Genomic DNA, 21,453 nt, shown 5'->3' with positions numbered 1-21,453 from the left:
CAACTAAAAATGTTTAGAAATTTAAGACACTCTAAATTCATCCCCAGAGCACGGACATGGAGAAATAAGCAATTTCATCAGAATTTACAAAGTTATCTTAATCTGTTTTCTTATCACTCCAAATACATCCCCACCACCAAAAACTATTTGTCAGTATCTACCATCCTAAATAGCAGTTAAAAAAGGTTGTCAAGAAGTTTAGTTTGATCAGAATGAATCCTTCTGAACTGAATCAGGGTTCATATCAGCACTAGTTTAATTTCTACTCACTAAGATTCCAGATGGTCCCATTTAAATCATATTGCTCAGGTGAGTAAGAGTTGCAGGACTGGGCCCTAAGGATCTGATCTACAGCCCAACAAAATCAGTGAAAAGATTCCCATTGATTACAATGGGCTTTGGATCGGGCCTTAAGTGAATCTCCCTTTGAATTTCCTCTTGCTAGATTAAGCAGGAACACTTAATAGATCAATAGCGTACACAATATTTTCATATCCCATGCAGTCTCATAACACCGTCAGATCTATAATACTAAAATTCCTAAATCACATTTTGAATTTCAGTAAAGGGTTAATCCAAGTTAGGGACCACTACAACTATATCCTGACTTTCATTTTATATCCATTATATATGAATGATAGATTTCATCTAGAAATAGTCTCACTAGAGGAGAAAAAGGTTGCTCAATGGAAAGTTGGATACTAATGAAGGTGAAGAAATCCTTGACAGTTCTGAAATTTCAAAAGAAGAATTTAAAGACAACTCTGCCTCAACAACTAAAGAGGTATTGGTTAGTGGAAGAGGACAAACGCAACAGATCTATTAAAGAGAAGTCTACAAAAGTAGTAACTTTTTAAACTAAGTTTAGTCTGCAATGGAAAAACAAACCTCAAACAAAAAAATGGACAAATACATAGACCAATTCCACACAGTTACTCACTTGCAACTCCAGCTGAGCTCATTAAGAGTTCCAGGTGCCCAAAAAACAAAGGAACAGTCCAAAACATTTTCCTACCAGATTATTCAAGTTTTAAAATCAAATAGTAAACCTGAAGTCACAAGTAACCCTTTGTTATTGCCAAAAGGGACTATAGCCTCACCTTGCTCATGCTTTCCATGCCTCCTGCCACCACAATGCTGGAATCTCCTGTCAATATGGACTGAGCCCCCAAACATATTGCTTTCAGGCCTGAGCCACATATCATCTGACAGCCCCAAGATGGTACAGCATATGGGATTCCTGCACCAACACTGGCCTGTCGTACAGGATTCTGACCAGCACCTGCAAGAATTACAGATCTGAACAAGTGCAGAGTGGGGGAGGGATAGCTCAGTAGTTTGAGCATTGGCCTGCTAAACCCAGGGTTGTGAGCTCAATCCTTGAGGGGGCCATTTAGGGACCTGGGGCAAAAATAAGGGACAGTACTGGGTCCTGCTGTGAAGGCAGGAGACTGGACTCTATGACCTTTCAAGGTCCCTTCCAGCTCTGAGATAGACCTATCTCCATATTAAACAGAGGTAAGTAGGCTAACATACATTCTGCTACTCATGAAGTGACAGCCAGATTTCCCCCCACATTTTAGAGTTCATTCCCAGTGATGAATGGCAGTTAAGAGGGGTTATCTAATTAAGCTTCTACTGGGTGAGAAGAAAATTACAAGGGCATTTTTTTTGCAAATGGAATAACTCATGGGAGTTCTCCTGCTTTCTGACACCAGAGTTTTGCTCACATGACTTTCCCAGTTAGAAATGAAGAGCACCCTTCCAAGTGGGATTCTGTAGTTGCCTAAAGTAATTTCTCAGGTAAGGTTTGTGTGTGGTTTTTTATTTTTAAAGAACCCTCACACACAGCTTAATTTGAGTGATAGCACATCCATCACAACGTGCTTTAGGGATTTGTTGCAATCTCCTCCCATGCCCTGGTGTTGTGATTCCCTTTGAAGAACTCACAGCAGAGCAGACAGAAAACCAACTCTATTCTACAGTGTGCTGCTGCAGTCTTTGTCAGAGGGCTTTACCTGCACTACAGGCACAAGAGTCAGGGGAACCAGTTGCTGTTTATAACAGACAGGACCTTTCCCATATTTGGTCACTGTATTAATCTTTGGATATGACCATTTTATTTGCTATTTGTAGCAAAGACCAGTAAAATTTGCAAAAATAGATATTTCCCCAATTTGCTGTAAATTCATATTTACAATCCTGCTTTCCATTTGGTTACAAATTTCAAGCAAATGTGACTTGACTAAACTAGTGCTTTTCTGAAACTAAACAGACATTGGTCATTTTATTTATTACTAGATCAAACTTCTTGGATATTCTACACAACAGTTAAGAATGACCAAATATTACCCTATACCCCTTAGGAAATGGATAAAGCTCAAGCATATAGCAAGAGTCATAAAAGCTTTCATTCTGTAACCTCTGACAGAGAACTGAAGTATTGCATATTACAGAAAGCATTCTTCAACTCCATGTCTCCAGGCCAAAGCAGTGCCTGCTCTTTTGTATAGAAGCCACAAGTAAAAAGAGTGGGCACACCCTTCATTTCATTACATAATATAGGAGGCAAAGAATTGAGCTCTAGTTTAAATTAAACAAACATAAAGGCATGCATATTAGTATTTATATTTCAAATAACCCAAAGCCATGTAATCTTCTAGTTAAGAAGCCATTAAAGTGGTCATCTTCTTTAACAGCTGCATTTCCATCAGATCAAAATAATATGAAGTTTCTCTTTATGGGGTCTTAACCCAAGGATTATTTCCACAGCTTCACAAGTATACATATTGCATTACAGATAGATACAATACAGCTCTTTGCCCTGAGGACTTTCCAGTTCAAGTCAGACTTAACATGGCAAGCAATGATTAAGGAGAGACAAGGGAGACATGAGAGGAGGCTGGTTACAACAGTGAAAGATCAGTCTGTGGTTAGTGTTACGTACCCACTTTGTTAGTTCCTCTTTGGATTAAAAGAAAATAAGTTAGATATCTATGGCTTTATGCAGTGTCCAGAATGAAGGTTGGGGTTAAAGTCAGGATCTGCTTTCTTCAGTCCTTAAATGCCAACAATGTTAATATTCTTAAAATGAAATGTTAAAATTTCAATGGAACAGTAAAATAGGGACTTGATATTTGATGGGATTTGTTCTCTGCTATACAATCATAGTCTCTCATCATAAAACTAAAGGAAAACTTTTATTTCCAATTCCTTTTTGTACAAGTGTTTGAAGAAGTAATTTAAAAAATACCTGCTGTCAAGACTTGTCCAAATATAACCTCAGACACTTCTTCCGGATTGACATTTGCCCTCTTCAATACTTCTTTAATGACAATAGAGCCCAGCTCATGGGCATGCATTGTGGACAAGGCACCATTAAAGGAACCTACATAAAAAACCAAACAATTAGATTTTTGTCAGTGTCGTCATACTTTTTTTTTTTTTTTTTTAAACCCCATGACTCCAAAAAAGATTCTGAGGAAAATATTGCCCAAGATTTCACTTCTTGACTTGAGAGAGAATGAATTAGTTTTTGCCTTTAGGATTCATTTTGCTCCTTCTCACTTCAGTCAATGAAGGAGGAAAAGAACACAGGAAATAAAACATCTGGTTTACAATGATCAGAGCAGCACAACAAAGAACAGAAGGAACTCAAGGGTGATATTCAACAACTAGTACCATTATCTGATCTAGTCTAGTCTACATTTTAAGACACCATACATCAGCAGAATATCTGAATTATTTACCTGCAAAAGGGCCTTTCTAAACCCATGTTTAGTTCTGCCTAGTGTTTAGAAGTACTATAGTGCTGTGGTGTGTCAAAATCTATCATGCCTTTCTTTTGGTTAATTCTTTGACGGGGAGCTGAAGTTGTGGGGAAAAGTGTCATTTCAACTGAATACTATGTTTTGGGGGGGGAAGGAGGGAGAAGGAAGGAATACAATTTCTAGACTGGGGGGCGGGGGGAGAGTGTCCTGGGATCACCATGTGATCCAGCCACAAATTTTGTAGGGAGCCTAAAATGTAATTATACAACCTAAATATCAGCAAACCATAAAATACTCTACCAGGCTACCATTCCTTAGTGCAAAAAGAAAAGGAGTACTATTTGTTAGCCTCTAAGGTGCCACAAGTACTCCTTTTTCTTTTTGCGGCTACAGACTAACATGGCTGCTACGCTGAAACCATTCCTTTCTGTGTCCTTAGAATCCCCTACACATATACCCCAACTAGTTCTATTTAGGGATCACAGTCTACTTTGTTTATAATATTTTTCTCTCTCATCAAAAAAGGAGATGGGGGGGGGAAATCATTAGACTTTTACAGTTTACATTCTATTTGGAAAAAATCTTTAATCCACCCAGGACAGGAAGGAGAGGTGGCTGGTGTACACATTTGTTTTTTTAATTATTCTGTCCAATATAGATTAGTTTTTGAATTCATTAGCCACACTTGTATCCCCTCTCCCATCAGTACCGTGGAGGGGAAAGAATGTTCCCTCAAACTACTTATTAACAATATAATGGTGCAGGAGTCAGAGAGAACACAAGATAAAATCTTCATAAATATTTATGAAGTAGTGTTCAAGGATATTCTAGACAGACTGGACCACTTTATCCCAGTTTACCAATACCTTAAACAAATGGCTATGGGTAACCTAACATTCTAAGATTAGCCTAGAACAAGCATAATAAAACAGTCCAAGAAAACAGATCTTACCAAGAGGATAAAGGTCAAGTCACCTATCCCCACCCAAATGTGCCCCTGACACTGCCTCCTTCACAGGAGGCATTTCATTGAAATGAGAAAGCCCGTGTTCTTCTCTGTAAGTGTTTTCGTTTATACCTCTCAACATACCAGCCAGTATTGATATACATGCTACCCACATCCTTGAAGCTTTGCATCATGTTTACCTTACAGGCCTTCCCCCTACAGAAAGTGCTGGCCTCAGGCCGAACGAAGAGGGATTGTTTGCTTTCTCTTTAATACAAACCACACACTAAACAAAGGGAACCCGAATGAACACATCAGCTCCTCCTCTTTGGACTCCCTGAAGCTACTGAATGAGACGCGTTACAGCGCCTCGGGCAGCAGCCTATGGTTCTACCGTGCGTAACCCAATCGGAGCAAGAGCAACCCTTGAGGACGCCGGCTAAGCAATCACCAAACCGCCTGACAAAGTGGCTCTATCGCTTCTGCCCAATCAGTGCAAGGCAAGCGCAGGGCCTGGGTGGAGTCTCCCTGCGCCCACAGTGATGGCCCGGCGCTGCTGCAAGCAGGGCCGGCTCTAGGCACCAGCTAGGGAAGCTGGTGCCGGGGCGGCACTCCGGGTTTTTTTATTTTGTTTTTCATTTTTCCTTCCTCGACGGCAGCTTTTTCATTTCTTCTTCTTCGGCGGTCGCTTCCCCCCCCCCCCCCCCTTCGCTGCTTGGGGCGGCAAAAAAGGTAGAGCCGGCCCTGGCTGCAAGGATGGGAGCGAGCCAATCAGCAGCCTTCTCCCCCAGCCCCATTCACAGAAATAAGAGTAGCAAAGGATATTGCGCGCCTATAGCACCCTCCGTGTCGAAGGCTCCCCAAGCACCCTGTAACCTATGGGCAGCACGTGCCTGGAGTGCCCCAGAAACACACCCAACCTGGCTGGTGGGAGGGGGCAACAAAGCCGCACAGCACGCATCCACTCACCCAAACAGTGCAGAAAGAGGAACCCCCCCCCCCCGCACAATCACACACGCGTGCAAGAGCACGCGGGGGCCCCGCTGCCATCCGCAGTCACTGGCTCAACGCCCGATCTCCCCCACCACCAGCCGCTGCAGGGCGCAGCGGGAAGGGATGGCTGCGCCGCACCATGGAGCCGCTTACCAACGGGGGTTCTTGCAGCGGAAACAAGCACCACCGCTTCCGAGCCTTGCGCGCTCATGCTGGCGACAGCCGGACTCCCAGCGCGCACCAGCCCTGCTCCCGCCGCCTCGCGCCCGCCCGGCTCTGAGACTGATCTTCCAGTTTCTCTGCCTCCCAACCACCTTCGGCAGGGAGGCGCTAGCCTCGGGAAGCGGGCGCATCACATGACAGACACGGGGGAGGAGTGTTGCCGTTGGACAGGCCACGTGACCTTCTCCCCTGTTTTTCCAAGGGGAGGCTGAGTTGCCCTAGGGCAGGGGGTGGCCAGTTCATGGCTTCCTAGGGCAGGGCCAGTCTGCACCACAGATAAAACTGACTTAGGGAGCCTCCTGATTGCTGACGCCATCCTTAAAAGCTGTAGCGTGGGCTGGACCTATTTGGATTGCAGACAGCACTTCAGCCTTGCTACCAGGGACACAATCCTGTTCCATCTATGCTACAGTTATATACAGTTAAATATAACACAGGCCTGCACGTGCCATATTGGCAACTCCAGTATTAATAATCATGAGTCAGGCCCCCAAAAGGGAGGAGATTGGCTTAAAAATCATGAGATTTAAACAAAAATAGTAAATGGTGGTTTCTTTTGTCTACTATTTTTTTTCAGCTTTTAGGGTTTACATTTTCAAGCTTTTCTCCACAACCATGAAGGCTTTAGGCTTTTTTTTCTCCCCAGTGAAAGATGACCTTCTCATATAATCACTTGATGCTTGGGGTTGAGACAAAACACCAAAGAAAAACACCAAATATCATGAAATTTGTAATAAAAAGACACAGTTTAGGATGCAATTCTGTCTGCGTCCATTCCAGCACTGTACTATATCATTGCAGTTGTACTGGCTTTTGGGTACCAATCCCTGTTCCTGAAACACTCCCTGAAGTAGTGGCCTGTGGGAGATTTAGAATGGCCTCCTGGGAGCACAGGGAATTGTAAGGAAAAAGAGGTAACATTCTCCTAATTTGAAGGGCCACTCCAATAAGCTTCCAGGCACTAGTATAATTTCCAAGTATTTTTCTCAAAACAGTGGCTAAATACTCAAAGATCCACAAAGGTATTTAGGCCCCTAACATTCACTGAAATTACTGTGAAATCTGATTCCACTCTGAAATCAGTGGACGTTAGAAGCCTAAATACCTTTTGAGGATCTGGGCTTTGGTTCTCACTCTTTGCTCAGCAGAGAATATTTTTGCTATATCTTTTGAAAAGTAATTGTGAGGCACTGGGGGCAGCTTTGGCAAGATGGCTGAGTGTGTTCTAGCAATGGCTGTTGACGGCCACAGACCAATCATATGTCTACACTGCAAAATTATGTCGACCTAAATTATGGCGATGTACAGCCACCGCAGTAATTAAACGGCTTTTGTATGTCCACACTATGCTTCTCGTGTCAGTGGTGTGCATCCTCACCAGAAGCGCTTGCACCGATTTAACTGTCAACGTGGGACATTGTGGGATGGCTTCTGAAAGGCAGCAACAGTAGATGTAAGCAACGCAGTGTGCGTCAACCTAACTACATCAACATTGACTCTATGCCTCTCATGGAAGTGGAGTTATTAAGTCAATGTAGTGGGTGAGTTATCAGCGGGAGCAACATTTTAGTGTAGACGCTCACAGAGTTAGGTCAACGTAAGGCAGCTTACATCAACTTATCTCTGTAGTGTAGACCAGGCCCAGATAGTTAGCAGTTGTTGCTGTAATGTCATGCACAACTACCTAAGGAGGAGTTTTCTCCATGTACTACTTGAGGATGATGTTCACTAGGGGGAGTGCCACTTTTGATCCTGGACTACAACCCCAGACTAGCAGGACCAGGGTGTTGTCAAGATCTGGGACAAGCAATCACAAATGCATAACTTCAAAATAAGAAATGACAATTTTTTATGCCTCTGGTGATGTTGCAAGACCAGACCACAAGGTTGAGGAAAAGAGTGGCCAGTTGCCCTGTCGAAGCTGCCTGCTCAAATATTTATTGGTCAGCTGAGTGGGTACCAGTTTGGGACTGAAGTCTCCAGTGGGTGCTGTTATTGTGGCTGTGTGCACAGCTGTTCATCTTACGTTGCAGGTACTTATCGAGGTCGCAAATGTTGAAGAGATTCCGGTATTTAAATAATTTGGCTTTTCAAACGCTGCAGGAGCTATTCATGTAACTCATGTGCCCATAGTGCCCCGAGGTAGATTAAGAGAAAGGGTTATGAATCAATGGTGGCATAAGCATTAGTAGATAATCATGGCATGTTTCTGGAAGTTTACACAGGGTGGTCAGGCAAAGTGCACAATGCTAGAATTTTCAAAAAATTTAAGAGTGTATAGATGGAAACTTTCTACCTTTCATCCCCAACAACATCAACATTAATGGTGTTTCTCTCCCCATTATGTTCTGAGTGACCCTGCCTGCCCACATTTGCTATGGTTCAGGAAATTATTTCCAGATGATACAAACATGGAGGTATGCCCAGTCAACTATTCAAACAGCAAGTGGCAGATGGGATGGATTGTGCTCCTGGGAGACTGATTTCAATCCCTACTTTAAAGTAGCCCAGATATCTGTACCTCTCTCTCTAGCCAAACGCTGGTAAGTGGGGGAAATGAAATGTAGGGCTGAGGTGGAAACAGACATTAAAAACTTCTCCTTGTGAACGGCTCTTATAGCAGTTCTTGGTGGTTGTCTAATCACTTTCAGATCTCATTTTATATGGAAAACCCTAACCTAACATTTGTTTAGCCCAGCCTCTTGTTGTTCCAAACTCTCACTTTATTTTTTACAATTGAAAGTGAGTATGTCAAGTGACCTACTGCTGGGTTTATAGGAGAGCAGTTGTCCACAGAACCCAGATAATTGGAAAAAATCATACATTGATTTAACCTAATGTATTTAACACTTCTCTACTATTTATGTTAAAATCCTATTGGTTATTTTAGTCCATTATTACCAACCTCTTTGATCTGTTAGGTACCTCTACCATGATCATTTTACATGGTGGAAGCATAATGGGGGGGTAACATATGGAGTGATATGCTGTTACAGATGAGGGATTCCTCTTTAATCCTATACAAACAAGCATCAAGCAGAATATTTGGGGGTGATGCCTCTGCTTGAGAAGAATGGTGATATTACTGGGAAGCCAGGTGATGTGTGTGAGCAAGAGGGAGTTCAGAGGAGGGGAAAGTGATCGAGATGAAGAAAGGAAAAGGGACAGAACAAAGGAAGGAACCTACAGAGCAAGGGAGAGAAAGGGAGAGCAGAGAAAGACAGATGGACAGACTGACAACCACCTGAGCAGATCCGTGCCCTCTCTCTCACTGAGATGCCAGAGCCCCCGCCAACAGGCCTGCACAAGAGGTATCTGACACTGCTGACATGCCAATTAGGGCGCAGTACAACACTGAAATTTGCCAGCTCCAGGAGAAGACCAGAAAAGTTAACATGACTCAATTTATCTAGCGTCCTAGGAGAGCTGGGGATTATATTTTTACCTATATATTTAAGTATTGTATTTTGGGGGGGCAAATGCAATCCCAGAGAAGTATGAATGAGCTAAAAAGATGGGTGACAACATACCCTAGCATGATGACAAGTAGATAGGACATGAGAGTGCGTATGGAACAAAAGTTTACTGATGGTCATGTACTGCCTATTGCGTAATGTGCACTTGGTGGTTAATCTGCATGTGTAACCTGTATTTGGACTCTCTGTGTGGAAGCACAGGGTAAGAGCAGCAACACTACCACTGCCTTCCATGCACTTGTTCATAACATAATCTCATTTATAATGCAAAGGAAGCCATGGAGCTAATATACAGGAAAATACAACACTCCAGTTACATAGATGATGAAGATGGTTGGCATGGACTCTCACAGGAGCCTGATTTCCTCAGTAATCAGGATAGACCAGACTGGACAGTATAACTGTGACAATCACAATGGGGAATGCTCCTCACATATTCTGGTCTGGTTGGAGGAACACTGGAACTGAAGGAACCACACTATACAAGAAAGCTTCAGCTACTCTTGGGTTTCTAGCTCTTGAAAGGGGAAGAAGTGCTCCCAGTCTCTTTAGGTTCAGCATACAAGTTGTACGAGGAAGCCAGACAAATCCCTTGAGCAACAGAATCGTTGGGTGGGCAGAGAGGAAGGCATACCATATGCTCCCAAGCAGCTAAAGATTGAAAATATGAAGGGTTCAAGGTACAACAGCTCTTCCTTCAGGTGCTTCCTCCTTGTCATAGGACACACCCCCCCCCGACCATCTTGGCCGGGCCACCTGGTCCTTTAACAATGATCTGTTTAAATTTGAAAAAAAAAAATGTATTTCAGTTTGGGTTCCTTTAAAAGACCTGATCAATAAGCAATTATGTCTACCATCAGATAAGGGAGAATTATGATTATATACTTTTATGCCAAACAGGGTAGCTAACCTTGGAAAAAAATCCATATAATTCCTGAGACACCATAGCATCTGCAGCACGAAGTTGTCTTCAACATCTTCTTACAGACCAAGAGGGAATGACTAATGTGGACATTTAAGGGTAGCACATCACTGATGCTATACCCATGCTTACATGATCATTACTATAATTAGTAATTGATTGATTATTAATTTGAGGCATCACTGCAGGTGCACAATCTACATTCAATCTAAGATGAGCTTCTGGTGGTATTAAATGTTATTTTTAGGAGTGCAAAGTCCAGAGAGGGCAGTAAATCAACAGGACTGCTCACCCCAGTAAGCTAGCCTTCTGCAATATTTTTCTTCTAGCTGCAAGCAACAGAATTGTTTGACAGCCAGAACAGAGAAAGTTACAACAGTCAAGATGTGATACAACAAGGGTCTCAGTGGTAATGGTGAGACGTTGGTGAATTTTATAAAAGCATTCCTACCGAACTTGCAATATCCTAACTAACTCTGATCAGAAAATGGCCAGGATGGGACCCAAATTCATAAAAGCAATGCTCAAAAGAACATAGCAATTGCATAAGACAATTATGAAACAGGTAGGTTACAGATCAGAATAAGTCAAACTGCATACAAGTGAAACAAAAAAAGTACATTCAGCAGTTTGGCAAGTTGTGCTTTGTATCCAGCAGTTAATGAATAGCGAAATAGTGTCCAAAGTTGGTACATTTTCCCATTACTTGGAAATCTCATCCATACCTGACAAATCCAATTGGGTAAGATGGGAAAATTAGTTTGGAATGAAGGCCCTGATCCACAAAGGTATTAAAGGTCTAAACCTCAGATTTAGGTGCCAAAGCCTCAGGTTTAGGCACCAAAGTCCCAGTTTTAAGCTCCACTGAACTGCCACCGAACTCTGTAGGCACATAGATACCGACTGCCTTTATGTTTTCAGGGTAAATGTTCCCTGCCACCCACGTTTTTGTCTCTGGGCCTGCGCAGTGCTTCCTCACTCTAGTCATCTATCTCCCGTATAAGCCCCAGAGTGATTCACACACAGAGGAAAGATAGATGTTTGCGTAAGTCGCATAAGATGCCTGATTTGGTAGGCATGCTCAGAGGCCACCTACAAGACTGGGTCCCATTTACAGTCTGGCTGCCACCAGAGGAGGAGGAGGTGATGGTGCTGCCCACTTATAACTCTTAGCCTGGTGGCTAACGCACTTGCCTGGGTTGTGGGAGACCCTGCCTTCAAATCCCTTCCCTCTGCCAGCATGGGGAAGAAAACATTGAATAGGGGTCTCCCACCCCTCAGGAGAGTCTTTTAACCACTGCACTATAGGATAGTCTGATGTAGGGCTCCCTCAGTCTCTCCTGTTGAAGCTGTTCCACAGTAGCTAAATAATGAAAGAGTTTGGAACAGGGGAACTGGATCCAGGATTTCCCACTTCCCAGATGGATGCCCTAACCATTGGACCGCAGAGTCATTCCCATTCTTTCTCTCTCTGGTCCCATGACTATTTAAATGTTTATCCATAGTGGAACTGTCACGGGGCCAGAGAGAGAGTGAATCTGTAGTCTGGTGGTTCGGACAAAATCTCTTCAGCAATGTTTGTGCCTGAAGATTGGGGGGAAAGGGGAGAGAGAGAGCACACACACACACTTTTGCCATTAAAAAAGAATTAAACACTCCATTATTCTTTGTTTTATATACAGATATACAATACATTGAATCTTAAAGCTTTGCATTCATTTTGCAAAAATGAGTCGCTTTGGCTGATTTGAAAAAGCCTTGATGAAGCAATCTTTTCCAGTTTTGCCCTTCCACATAGCTTGCCCACAGGAGGGCCTGATTTCATATTGTGCCTGGGCCTGTTCAAGGTCTATAGTGTATGCTCTAAGGCAGGGGTGGCCAAACTGAGACTCAGAAGGAGCCAGAATTTACCAATATACATTGCCAAAGAGCCACAGTAATACATCAGCAGCCCCTCATCAGCTCCCCACACCCACTCCCAGCGCCTACCACTCACCGGCAGCCCCACCGATCAGCGCCTCCCTGTCCCTCCCCATGCCTCCTGATCAGCTGTTTCGTGGCATGCAGGAGGCTCCAGGGGGTGAGGGGGGAGGAGCGAGGGCACTGCACGCTCAGGGGAGGAGGCAGGAGTGGGGGCAGGGCCTGTGGCAGAGCCAGGGGTTGAGCAGAGAGCACCCCCCAGCACATTGGAAAGTTGGCGCCTGTAGCTCCAGCCCCGGAGTTGGTGCCTATACAAGGAGCCACATATTAACTTCTGAAGAGCCACATGTTGGCCACCCCTGTTCTAAGGTGTAGGGCAGGGAATACAGCTGAGTAAAATGTTTTGACTGAAACTTTCTTCAGTGAAAAATGCACATTCAGCAACACAGAAACATTTTGCAAATTCATGTCTAGTTTGTCAAGTTGTTTTGGTTAAAAAACAAACACACCAAAAACAATTTTCAAAATAAATCAAAACACTTTCTTTCAGCCTGTTTGAAATAAAACATTTTGATTTATTTATTCTAGAGGGCTTTTCGTTTCGAAACTTCCTTTGATTGTATTAAAAATTTGTTAAATGTAAAAAAAAAAAAAAAAAAAAGTTCAAAATACAAATATTTTGTTTGACCCAAAATAACTTTTTTACTTTTGGTTTTGATTTGACCCAAAACTATATTTTTCCTCCCAGTTTTTTGGAGTTGTAAGTGAACAAAAAAAATCTGTTATTCACCCATCTCCAGTCGGGAGGCCGTGATATTCCTCCTTCAGATTTTCCCACCAAAGAGAACCCACAGATCCAATCTGCAGTGCAGGGACAGATTCAGGCCATTAGGCATAGCCTGAAGATCAAACTGCTATCCCGAGGTAAGATATGAGATATAAGGGTTCAAATTCCCAATCCTCAAATTATGAACTGATTGTATTGTGGGAGAAAAGTTTCTGAGGAGTAGGTGGGCAGGAATTCCTCTCAGCTGTGAGAAGCTCAGGGTAAGCAACTAACTTCCTTGCTAAATATAACTTAATCAGGACAAGTGCAACTCATCACCTAATCAGGATCACATAAAAAATTCTGGCTTGCTTTCAAATAAAAATCTTTGCAAATTAAAGCTGTGGAGGCTTTTCTATGACTTAAAAAAGGAGCTTGACAGAAACTTGATTTTATCCCTTAGCCAAATAACTGTATATTGCACTGTTGTATCCATGTCGGTCCCAGGATATGAGAAAGAGAAGGTGGATGAAGTAATATATTTTATTGGACCAACTTCTGTTGGTGGAAAAGACAATCTCTGCGTAGTGTGAAAGCTTGTCTCTTCCACCAACAGAAGTTGGTCCAATAAAAGATATTACCTCACCCACCTTGTCTGTCTCAAAAAATTGTACAGGTAGTTGTGCTTTGAACTTGTTTGTATTAACTGTTCCACCAAAATTGATTCTGACTACAGCAGCAATTCTCAAACCGTGGGTCTGGACCACAAAGTGGGTCACCACACTTTAATGAGGTCGCCAGGGGTGTCTTAGACTTGCTGGGGTCCAGGGCTGAAGCCCGAGCCCCACTGCCCAGGTCCGAAGCCGAAGCCTGAGGGCTTCAGCCCTGGGCGGTGGGGCTCAGGTTACAGGCCCCCGGCCTTGAGCTGAAGCCCTTGGCATTTGGTTTTGGCCTTCCGACTCGGGGCAATGGGGCTTGGGCTTTGGCTCCCAACCCAGGGCAGCGGGGCTCAGGCGAGCTCAGGCTTTGGTCCCCCATCCTGGGTTGTGTACTAATTTTTGTTGCCAGAAGGGGGTCACACTGCAATGAAGTTTGAGAACCCTTGTACTACAGTGATTCAAGACACCACTGCCCTTTGAGGGAGATGAATCATAATGGCTTGTTTGTGGGAAGTCGCCAGGGAAGACTCTGGCCTTGCTACAGGCCCACAGTGAGTAAATGGGAATCTGTTTAATATTGCTAACAAACCCCAAGCAGAGTGTCACATTCCACCAATCAATTCAGATCTGTAGTATCATGATGTGCACTATGACATCAGAGGCAAGTGTTGTAGGTCTTCATAATAGGCTCTATGGATTAGATCCTCATCTTCAGAAAGTCCATATAACTCCATTTAAATCAATGGAGCTACATCTAATTACCCCAAGTGAGGATCTGACCTTATATGCTCTGGTTAGTTCCTCTGTAAATACTCATAAACACATTTAATAATAAAGGAGTAGTCATTACAAGGGCTGTCAAAAGAGAATGGGTTCAACTACCTGTGGTAAAAAGCCTTCATTAGAAACAAAAGGAAAATATGTACTAATTCTAAACAAGCTCTTTGGAAGTGTCTAATAGGAGTAAGGTGACCAGATGTCCCGATTTTATAGGGACTGTCACGATTTTGGGGGCTTTTTCTTATATAGGCGCCTATTACCCTCCACCCCCTGTACCAATTTTTCACACTTGCTATCTGGTCACCCTAAATAGAAGTGTACAAGAATAGCCTTGCTCCTCCAGTTTAGTATCCAAGATATTCCTTTAGCCCAACCCTCTCTGGAGAGAGTCACTGAATTCAAACCTGGGCTCACCTCTGCTCAGATGTCCCCACCTGGTGGTCACATTGTAAACCCGTCCATATCATTTTCCTGCTGTCCAGTGGTTTCAGTGATCCATATATTCTGTTGAATTATCTTTCCTGTTGGTGACAGACAAAATAATACCCTTTCCCCATTGTCCCTGAAAAAGCTCTTGCCTGTTCCTCATTCCATGCTCCTTCCACACCACATTGTCTATAGAACTAGGTTAGGGCTATTGATTCATTCCTACTCTCCTTTCTGCTGGGGAATTTCCCCCCCAGTATATATAATCAGAGACTGCCTTTTCATGATCTGATCAGCCTTTTTTCAGTTCTTGCTCTTTTAAGGTTCTTGCAGACTACCAGTGCTTTATGGAAACCGTATTGACCCTTCTACCTTGACTACTTCCATTTTCTTTTCTGAATAGTGCTGTAACTCTTATTTTCTCTTATCTGTTGCTGCCTAGCTCTCCAAGGCTACAGATCATAGCTGCCATCAGAGCTGTTGCCAACTTTTGCCCTTTTTCCTCACTATTTTTTTTCCCCAACCCTCAGTTTCTGGAGCCAGATTATTTCATGGGAATCTCAACTATTTATTTTTAAACTAAGTTTATAGCCCTCATAGTTACAGAGAAAAGTTTGATAACACAAATCAAGTGTACTCTAAAGGCTCAGAAGACTGACACCAAAAAGAACCCCAAATTTATTATTTTTTTTTAAATCCCATGATTTTTAAGACAGACAATCTCATGACTTTGGGGGTCTAGTCTGAGTCATGAATTTTAAATACTGCATCACTTTTTATTTGACAAGGACCATACTTGTGTCTGTAAATTTGTCTAGACTGCACGGCAGCAGGAGACAAGTGTAGCAATACTATGCTCAGAGCCCAACTGCTCCTCTTTTACTTGCTTAGTGGACCCAATCATCCCATGCCAGCTATTCAAGTTGTATAACAGCAGCTCTAGCTCTGCCAGATGCATCTTAGCTTCTAGTTGCCTAGAGAACCTGCATGCCATGCAATTATAGAAGAGGTCAGGACCGGCCCAAGTGAAGAACAAGGGAGAGAAAATATTGGAAGAGAACACACAAATAAAAGTAGTAACAGTGGTTTAAGACCATTTTTCTAGTTTAAAAAAATATCTCTATTATTGACATATACAGGCATTTGTTTTTAAATAATGTTTTAAAGTTTGTTTTGTTCTAATTGGCCTCCATGCTGAAAAGCCAAAAGCAAAACAAAAGATCAAGAGCTGGGTAAGTGAAGAAGCACTCTAGTTGCAAGCCTCTCAGCAGTAGAATAATTAGGTTAATGTGCAATGTACGATTATCCACAGAACCTACAATAGGATGAGAAGAGGATGAAAAGATTAAAAGCAACAATTAAAACTGTCTATAACCATACCACTCTGAACAAGCCTGATCTTGGACGCTAAGCAAGATCAGTCGTTGGATGAAGACAGCTTTGGCATATGGGTGATTGTAGACTTTTTGATTCTACTCTAATACTCTTTTGAAGACATTTTCTCTCTGTCTTTTTTAAAAACCACTTTTCAACTAAAAGCAAGTGCAAAACAGGAAGACAGACCCACAAAGGGACTTAGGAATTTCTGAGATCCATAAAACCTCCACTCAGCTGCTGCCTAAACTCATTCAGCACCTAACTTTCCACTGTAACAGATCCATACTTGCCTCAGCCACCTATCACATACCAAAGTCTCAGCCTGATCCTGAAACCAGGTGAAGCTAGGCATTCTCATACTACCTTTAAAAAACAACAGCAACAAGAAAGATTTTCTTCTTTTACCTATTGTAGAAACGCCCAACAGATGCACAAACTGAGGTGCAAGATGGGCAATATGTACCAATGACAGATTTGAAGTTCAACATCTCAAAACTCATCAGAGCTTGATAGGAGCTTTATATCATTAGAGAAGAGGTTTTCCAATGAGATAAACAGTATTTACTTCTAGCCCTGGAAATCCTGAGATGTTTTATGTTTAAAATTGTGATTTATACATGGAAAAACAATTTTAGGTAATTTATGTATGGAATATAAATTACCTAAAATAATTGTCCATTATTATTTTAAAGTGGGAAATCTTCCCTTTTCCATTGTATAAATCTCCCACTTCTTGTCCTAATTGCTTTAAATATAAATGCCCAGTTTTGTAGGGTATGAGCAGTCCCACTGTATGATCAAATATGTAAGTGTTCCACTTATATCAATGTTTATATTACAAACTAGTCTGATAAAATAGCAGCCCTCCCAGACTTTGGATATTTTATCAATTAATACAAAATGCAAGAACTTGAAATACACATCTGCAAGGTTGGGGGTGAGAGTGGGGGGTGGGCCCCCGGGAGTTACCTCACAAGTCAAGAACCAGTGTTGAACCGAATTGGCCCTGTCAACACTGGTTCTCCACTTGTAAGGTAACTCCCTTCTCTTCATGTGTCATTATATAATGCCTGCATCTGTAATTTTCACTCCATGCATCTGAAGAAGTGGTTTTTTACCCACAAAAGCTTGCGCCCAAATAAATCTGTTAGTCTTTAAGGTGCCACCGGACTCCTTGTTGTTTAAGTAAAAATAGCATCTTCTTATTCAACAGATCCATTTTCTGTATATATTTCACAATCAGATCTGCCCTCTAGGGACAAATACATTTGTACTGCTGTTTAGTCCTTCTAGTGCTAGAGAGCTCAGCTAACACACCTGAGAGAGAATGGACTAGATGGATTCAGTTATTCCTTGTGCATCATCGCTAGAATTGCTTACAGAGTTCTAATCAGTTATACCTGCACAACCCAGTTGCATAGGTGTAACAGAGGGCCTAATTTGACCCAAAATACCATCCTTTATTATTTGTTGAGTTAGTAGGGCGGGAACATTTCTGTCAGCTGAATATCTTTAAACTAGAAATAATGGATAGTACATAAAGAGCACCACAAAATGAAATGTAGACAGTAGCTGTTCAAACTCAAACTGTGCTTTAAGGCCAACATTAGGCAATTTTTTCTAAATTTTAAAATTAGCAGAAATATTTTTATTCTTTTGAACATTAATAGGATCTAAATATTTCCTTGCAGTTTACTGCCTGAAGACTGAACATTGTACTAGACAACTGAAACTGACTAGTCTAATTTTCATTATCCACGCTGAGAAAAAAGCAAAAAGTAAACAATGTAAAAGGCGAAAATAAAAATTACATTTTTAAACATCCTTTTAGTTTAGTAAGCTGGCTCGTAGCAACAAGTAAATTTGCTTCTCACGGTGCTTTATCTTTGTGGTGACCCTTTAATAGGCAACACCAAGGGCGCCTCCAAATCCGAAGGACGGTTCGGGGGGCTCCAAAAATGCGCATGGTCGCAGTGAGACTTGGTGGGTAACATGGCCTTTTATTGGACCGACTTCTGTTGGTGAGAGAGCCATGGAGCGCACTCTGGGTTCGCCATGCATTGGCCATACTATTTGCTCTGCCCTGAGGGAGGGTGGAGATGAGGCCGGGGAGCTGCCGGCGGATGGGTTTCGAGCCTGCCTCAGGACGGGGGTGTCAGCGGGTAACGTGGGGATGACCCCGCGCTGGGCTCGAGGCCAACAGCGCCGCGTCTTCTTGCGGAGTAGAATGGTTGACTTTCTCTGCTTCCGCCCGAAGCCTCATTTCAGCAGGAGGTATCCCTCCGCGTCTCCCCCCCGCCTCCTGCTCCGCAGCAGATGTCCGGCTGCCCCATGCGATGTCCGTTCAACTGTCAAGTTAACCGCCCCGCCACATACCAGGCGAGACGCCATGGGAAGGCGGCGGCTCCAGGCCGGGAGCCCGCAGGGAGGAGGAAAGGCGCTTGGGAAGTAGTTCCGGTGAGGAGCCCTAGGAGGGAAGTTACCGTCGCGCCGCCGCCGGGTAAGAGCGGCGCGGGACAGGGGCCACCGCCGGCGTGTCGCGCTGCTACTGCAGCAACTGCTCCTCCTCCAGCTCCCTGCGCGCGGCGGGCTCTGCGGGCGGCAGCGGCTCCTCCCAGGGGCGGGCTGGGGGCGGGGCGGCCGCACTCGCGTTTCCTCCTTCGGCGCCATTTTGTAGCGCAGAGAATCCGCAAATAAAGAGCGGGCGGCAGCGCGGTGTGGGGGAGGCGGTGACCGCTGAGGCCCCGGGTCTGGGCGCTGAGGCGGGTGCGGAAGGTGCCGCCCTTGATGTGACAGGCCAGGCCCGGCCCAGGCAGTCGGTGCGCGGGGACAGCGAGGCCTCCGCGCCGTAAGCAGGAGGTGAGTAGCCGAGCAGCCTCCCCTTCTCCTGGGGTGCCGCCGCCGTCTCCTCCTCCTCCGCTCGGGATGCGCCCGCTGGAGCGGGGCCGGTACGCACCGGGCACCAGAGTGTCCCTGTCCCGCTGCTTTTGAGGCTGGGGGCTCCGGGCCCGGCGGCTCCGGCCGTTACCTACGGGGGCAGGGCAGAAGCACCTAGAGCCATTTTGTGTGAGGCGCAGGCCAGAGCCCGGCTGGGTGCGTGAGTCACGGCCGGGCCCCGGGGGCGCCCATTGTGCCCACCCGCCGGCTGGGGAGGCCCCGTTTTCTCTTGTAGGCTGCGGCGAAAGCGGCCAGGAAGGGTTGGGCGGAGCCCGGGCGGGATTAGGAGCTATTCGGGGGCTCTGCCCCCCCTTCCACCGGCAGTGAGCCGTAGCCCCGCCGCAGGGAGCGGCCTGTGAGCTCCGCTGTCAAATGGCCCTTCTTGCTGCGGGGGCGGCTGCTGCGGCCTGGCTGGGGCCGTGCGGGAGAGCTGAACGATTTCCAGGGGCCTGTTCAGCGTGGTGGAAGGGTCCGCTGGTAGAGGTGCAGCGCACTTGGGTGCCCGTCCCGCGGAGGCTGCTGCACATGCTTAGCTTTACGCTCTGTGCGTGGGTTCCGGGAAGGCAGCGGGACTAGTCACCGTGCCTAAAGTTAAGTATGTGAAGAAATCTTTGTAGAGCCGGGGCCTTGTTTTGTATTTTTGTTTGTTTTGGAGACACTGATACCTGTAGTGGTGGTTTCTACACAAACTGTAACATAAAAATTAGCTGCCAGGTATTAAAAAAAAAAAAAGCCCGTAAAGCAATGTTATAACTAGAACAATTGAAATTAACTGCATCATTTCATCCCTGTATCTAATATTTTATGTCCCTTTACAATATGTCATCAATACCATAGTATGTTAAGTGGCATGTGAGATAAAATAGAACATTATGATCCTCAAGCATGAGCCTTTTAGTTCATGTGTCAAATATGGCAAAGTAATGTCTGCTATAATCAGCTTGTAATAAGTTAAGAATTTACATAGAAACTTAAATAAAAACCCATCCTGTGTTCCAACTGTCTTTGTTAATGTGTTAGTATAGGTGAAATACTAATGTATGTTTGATATTACTGAGAGCAAAAGTGAAAGCTAGAAACTTGACAAGCTACCATTTGTCACCAGAATGAATTTTTGGGTTAAGATGCGCATTTTTTTAGTATGATAGTGAATAAATTATACCATGTATAAGCACTGAATTTGTGTTTTATTTCAATAGGACTTATTGAAGATTATTCTTTAAAAGAATTTTTGTTTGTTCTTGTAGAAAATGGCACATTGTAATTTTCTGTAAGAGCATGACAATAACCTTAGCAGTGAGCTTGATCATTCTTTCAGTGGAGAGCCAATTGAGGGGAAGCATCTTTAGCTATTGCACAATATTTAAAGGTTTCAGAGTAGTAGCCATGTTAGTCTGTATCCGCAAAAGAAAAGAAGTATTGTGGCACCTTAGAGACTAACCAATTTATTTGAGCATAAGCTCATCCGATGAAGTGAGCTGTAGCTCACGAAAGCTTATGCTCAAATAAATTGGTTAGTCTCTAAGGTGCCACAATACTCCTTTTCTTCTTGACAATATTTAAAGTTGCTTATTCTTTGTGCTTTGCTTTTAAAAAAAAAACAAAACATTTTTTTAGTAAACGTATTCTATGTACTGTGGTCAGCGTTTTGGAGATGGTGGTCCATTAGAATGTTTTCTTACCCATCTTACTATTGGCATGTTAATGACATTTAAAATGAAAATTGATAAAATAACAAACAAGACCCCTTGGGTCTTGAGCTTGCAAATAATTAAGCATGCAATAACTTTACACTTTGAGTACCTTATGCTTAAGTGTTTATAGGATTGTTGCTTTACTGATTTATTTTATTTTTCCTTTTCCCATATCCAGGTGTGTGTATATATATACTGATAAAACAATAAGCAATATAAAACAGCCCGTCAGCATTCAAAGACCTATAACAATTTAGGCTGGCTTTTAACTCTCCTTCATGCTGCTGTAGATGTCAGTAGTTTTGAGGAAGTTACTTAATGTGTCTCAATGTTGACTACCGGGGTGGTGGTATCAATCTGCTAAACCTCTCAAGTTTAAATTGCTAAGATACTGTGAAGTCTTGCTAATGCAGAAAGTCTGCCATGTTTCAGTAATAGGGTGTAGTGTCTATATAATGTACAAAAAAAACTATTAAGAGGAAGTTATCTATTTAGGTTGCAAAGTCAACCCCTAAGTTAAGAAATGCCAGACTTACAGTTGCTCATGCAACATGAATTCTGCCCC

General features: G+C 43.5%; 2 protein-coding genes across 6 annotated transcripts in view; one reads left to right on the top strand and one right to left on the bottom strand.

Moving 5' to 3' along the window:
• Window positions 1–18,753, bottom strand: part of ACAT2 (acetyl-CoA acetyltransferase 2) — a 30,234-nt gene extending 11,481 nt beyond the window's left edge. Inside the window, exons 1-4 of one of the 5 annotated variants that reach the window (XM_074948707.1) lie at window positions 18,634–18,753; window positions 14,869–14,975; window positions 3,254–3,388; window positions 1,101–1,282 (exon numbers count right to left, since the gene is read on the bottom strand). In XM_074948707.1, the coding sequence (XP_074804808.1) occupies window positions 1,101–1,282; window positions 3,254–3,362 (291 nt within the window). In that variant the 5' untranslated portion in view covers window positions 3,363–3,388; window positions 14,869–14,975; window positions 18,634–18,753. Of the gene's footprint in view, window positions 1–1,100; window positions 1,283–3,253; window positions 3,389–5,862; window positions 6,079–14,868; window positions 14,976–18,633 lie in introns of those variants that run through there. The other 4 variants (XR_012638855.1, XM_074948706.1, XM_074948708.1 and 1 more) reach the window with 4 other exon arrangements.
• Window positions 18,754–19,064: 311 nt separating this feature from the next.
• The window catches only part of WTAP (WT1 associated protein), a 36,203-nt gene continuing 33,814 nt past the window's right edge, over window positions 19,065–21,453 (top strand). Inside the window, exon 1 of the mRNA XM_074948704.1 lies at window positions 19,065–19,116. The gene's annotated coding sequence lies outside the window, so the exon portion shown is untranslated. The remainder of the gene's footprint in view (window positions 19,117–21,453) is intronic.

This window comes from Natator depressus, chromosome 3 (genome assembly GCF_965152275.1).
Source record: "Natator depressus isolate rNatDep1 chromosome 3, rNatDep2.hap1, whole genome shotgun sequence".
Classification (NCBI taxonomy): Eukaryota; Metazoa; Chordata; order Testudines; family Cheloniidae; genus Natator; species Natator depressus.
This window is presented reverse-complemented; position numbering and strand designations above follow the sequence as displayed.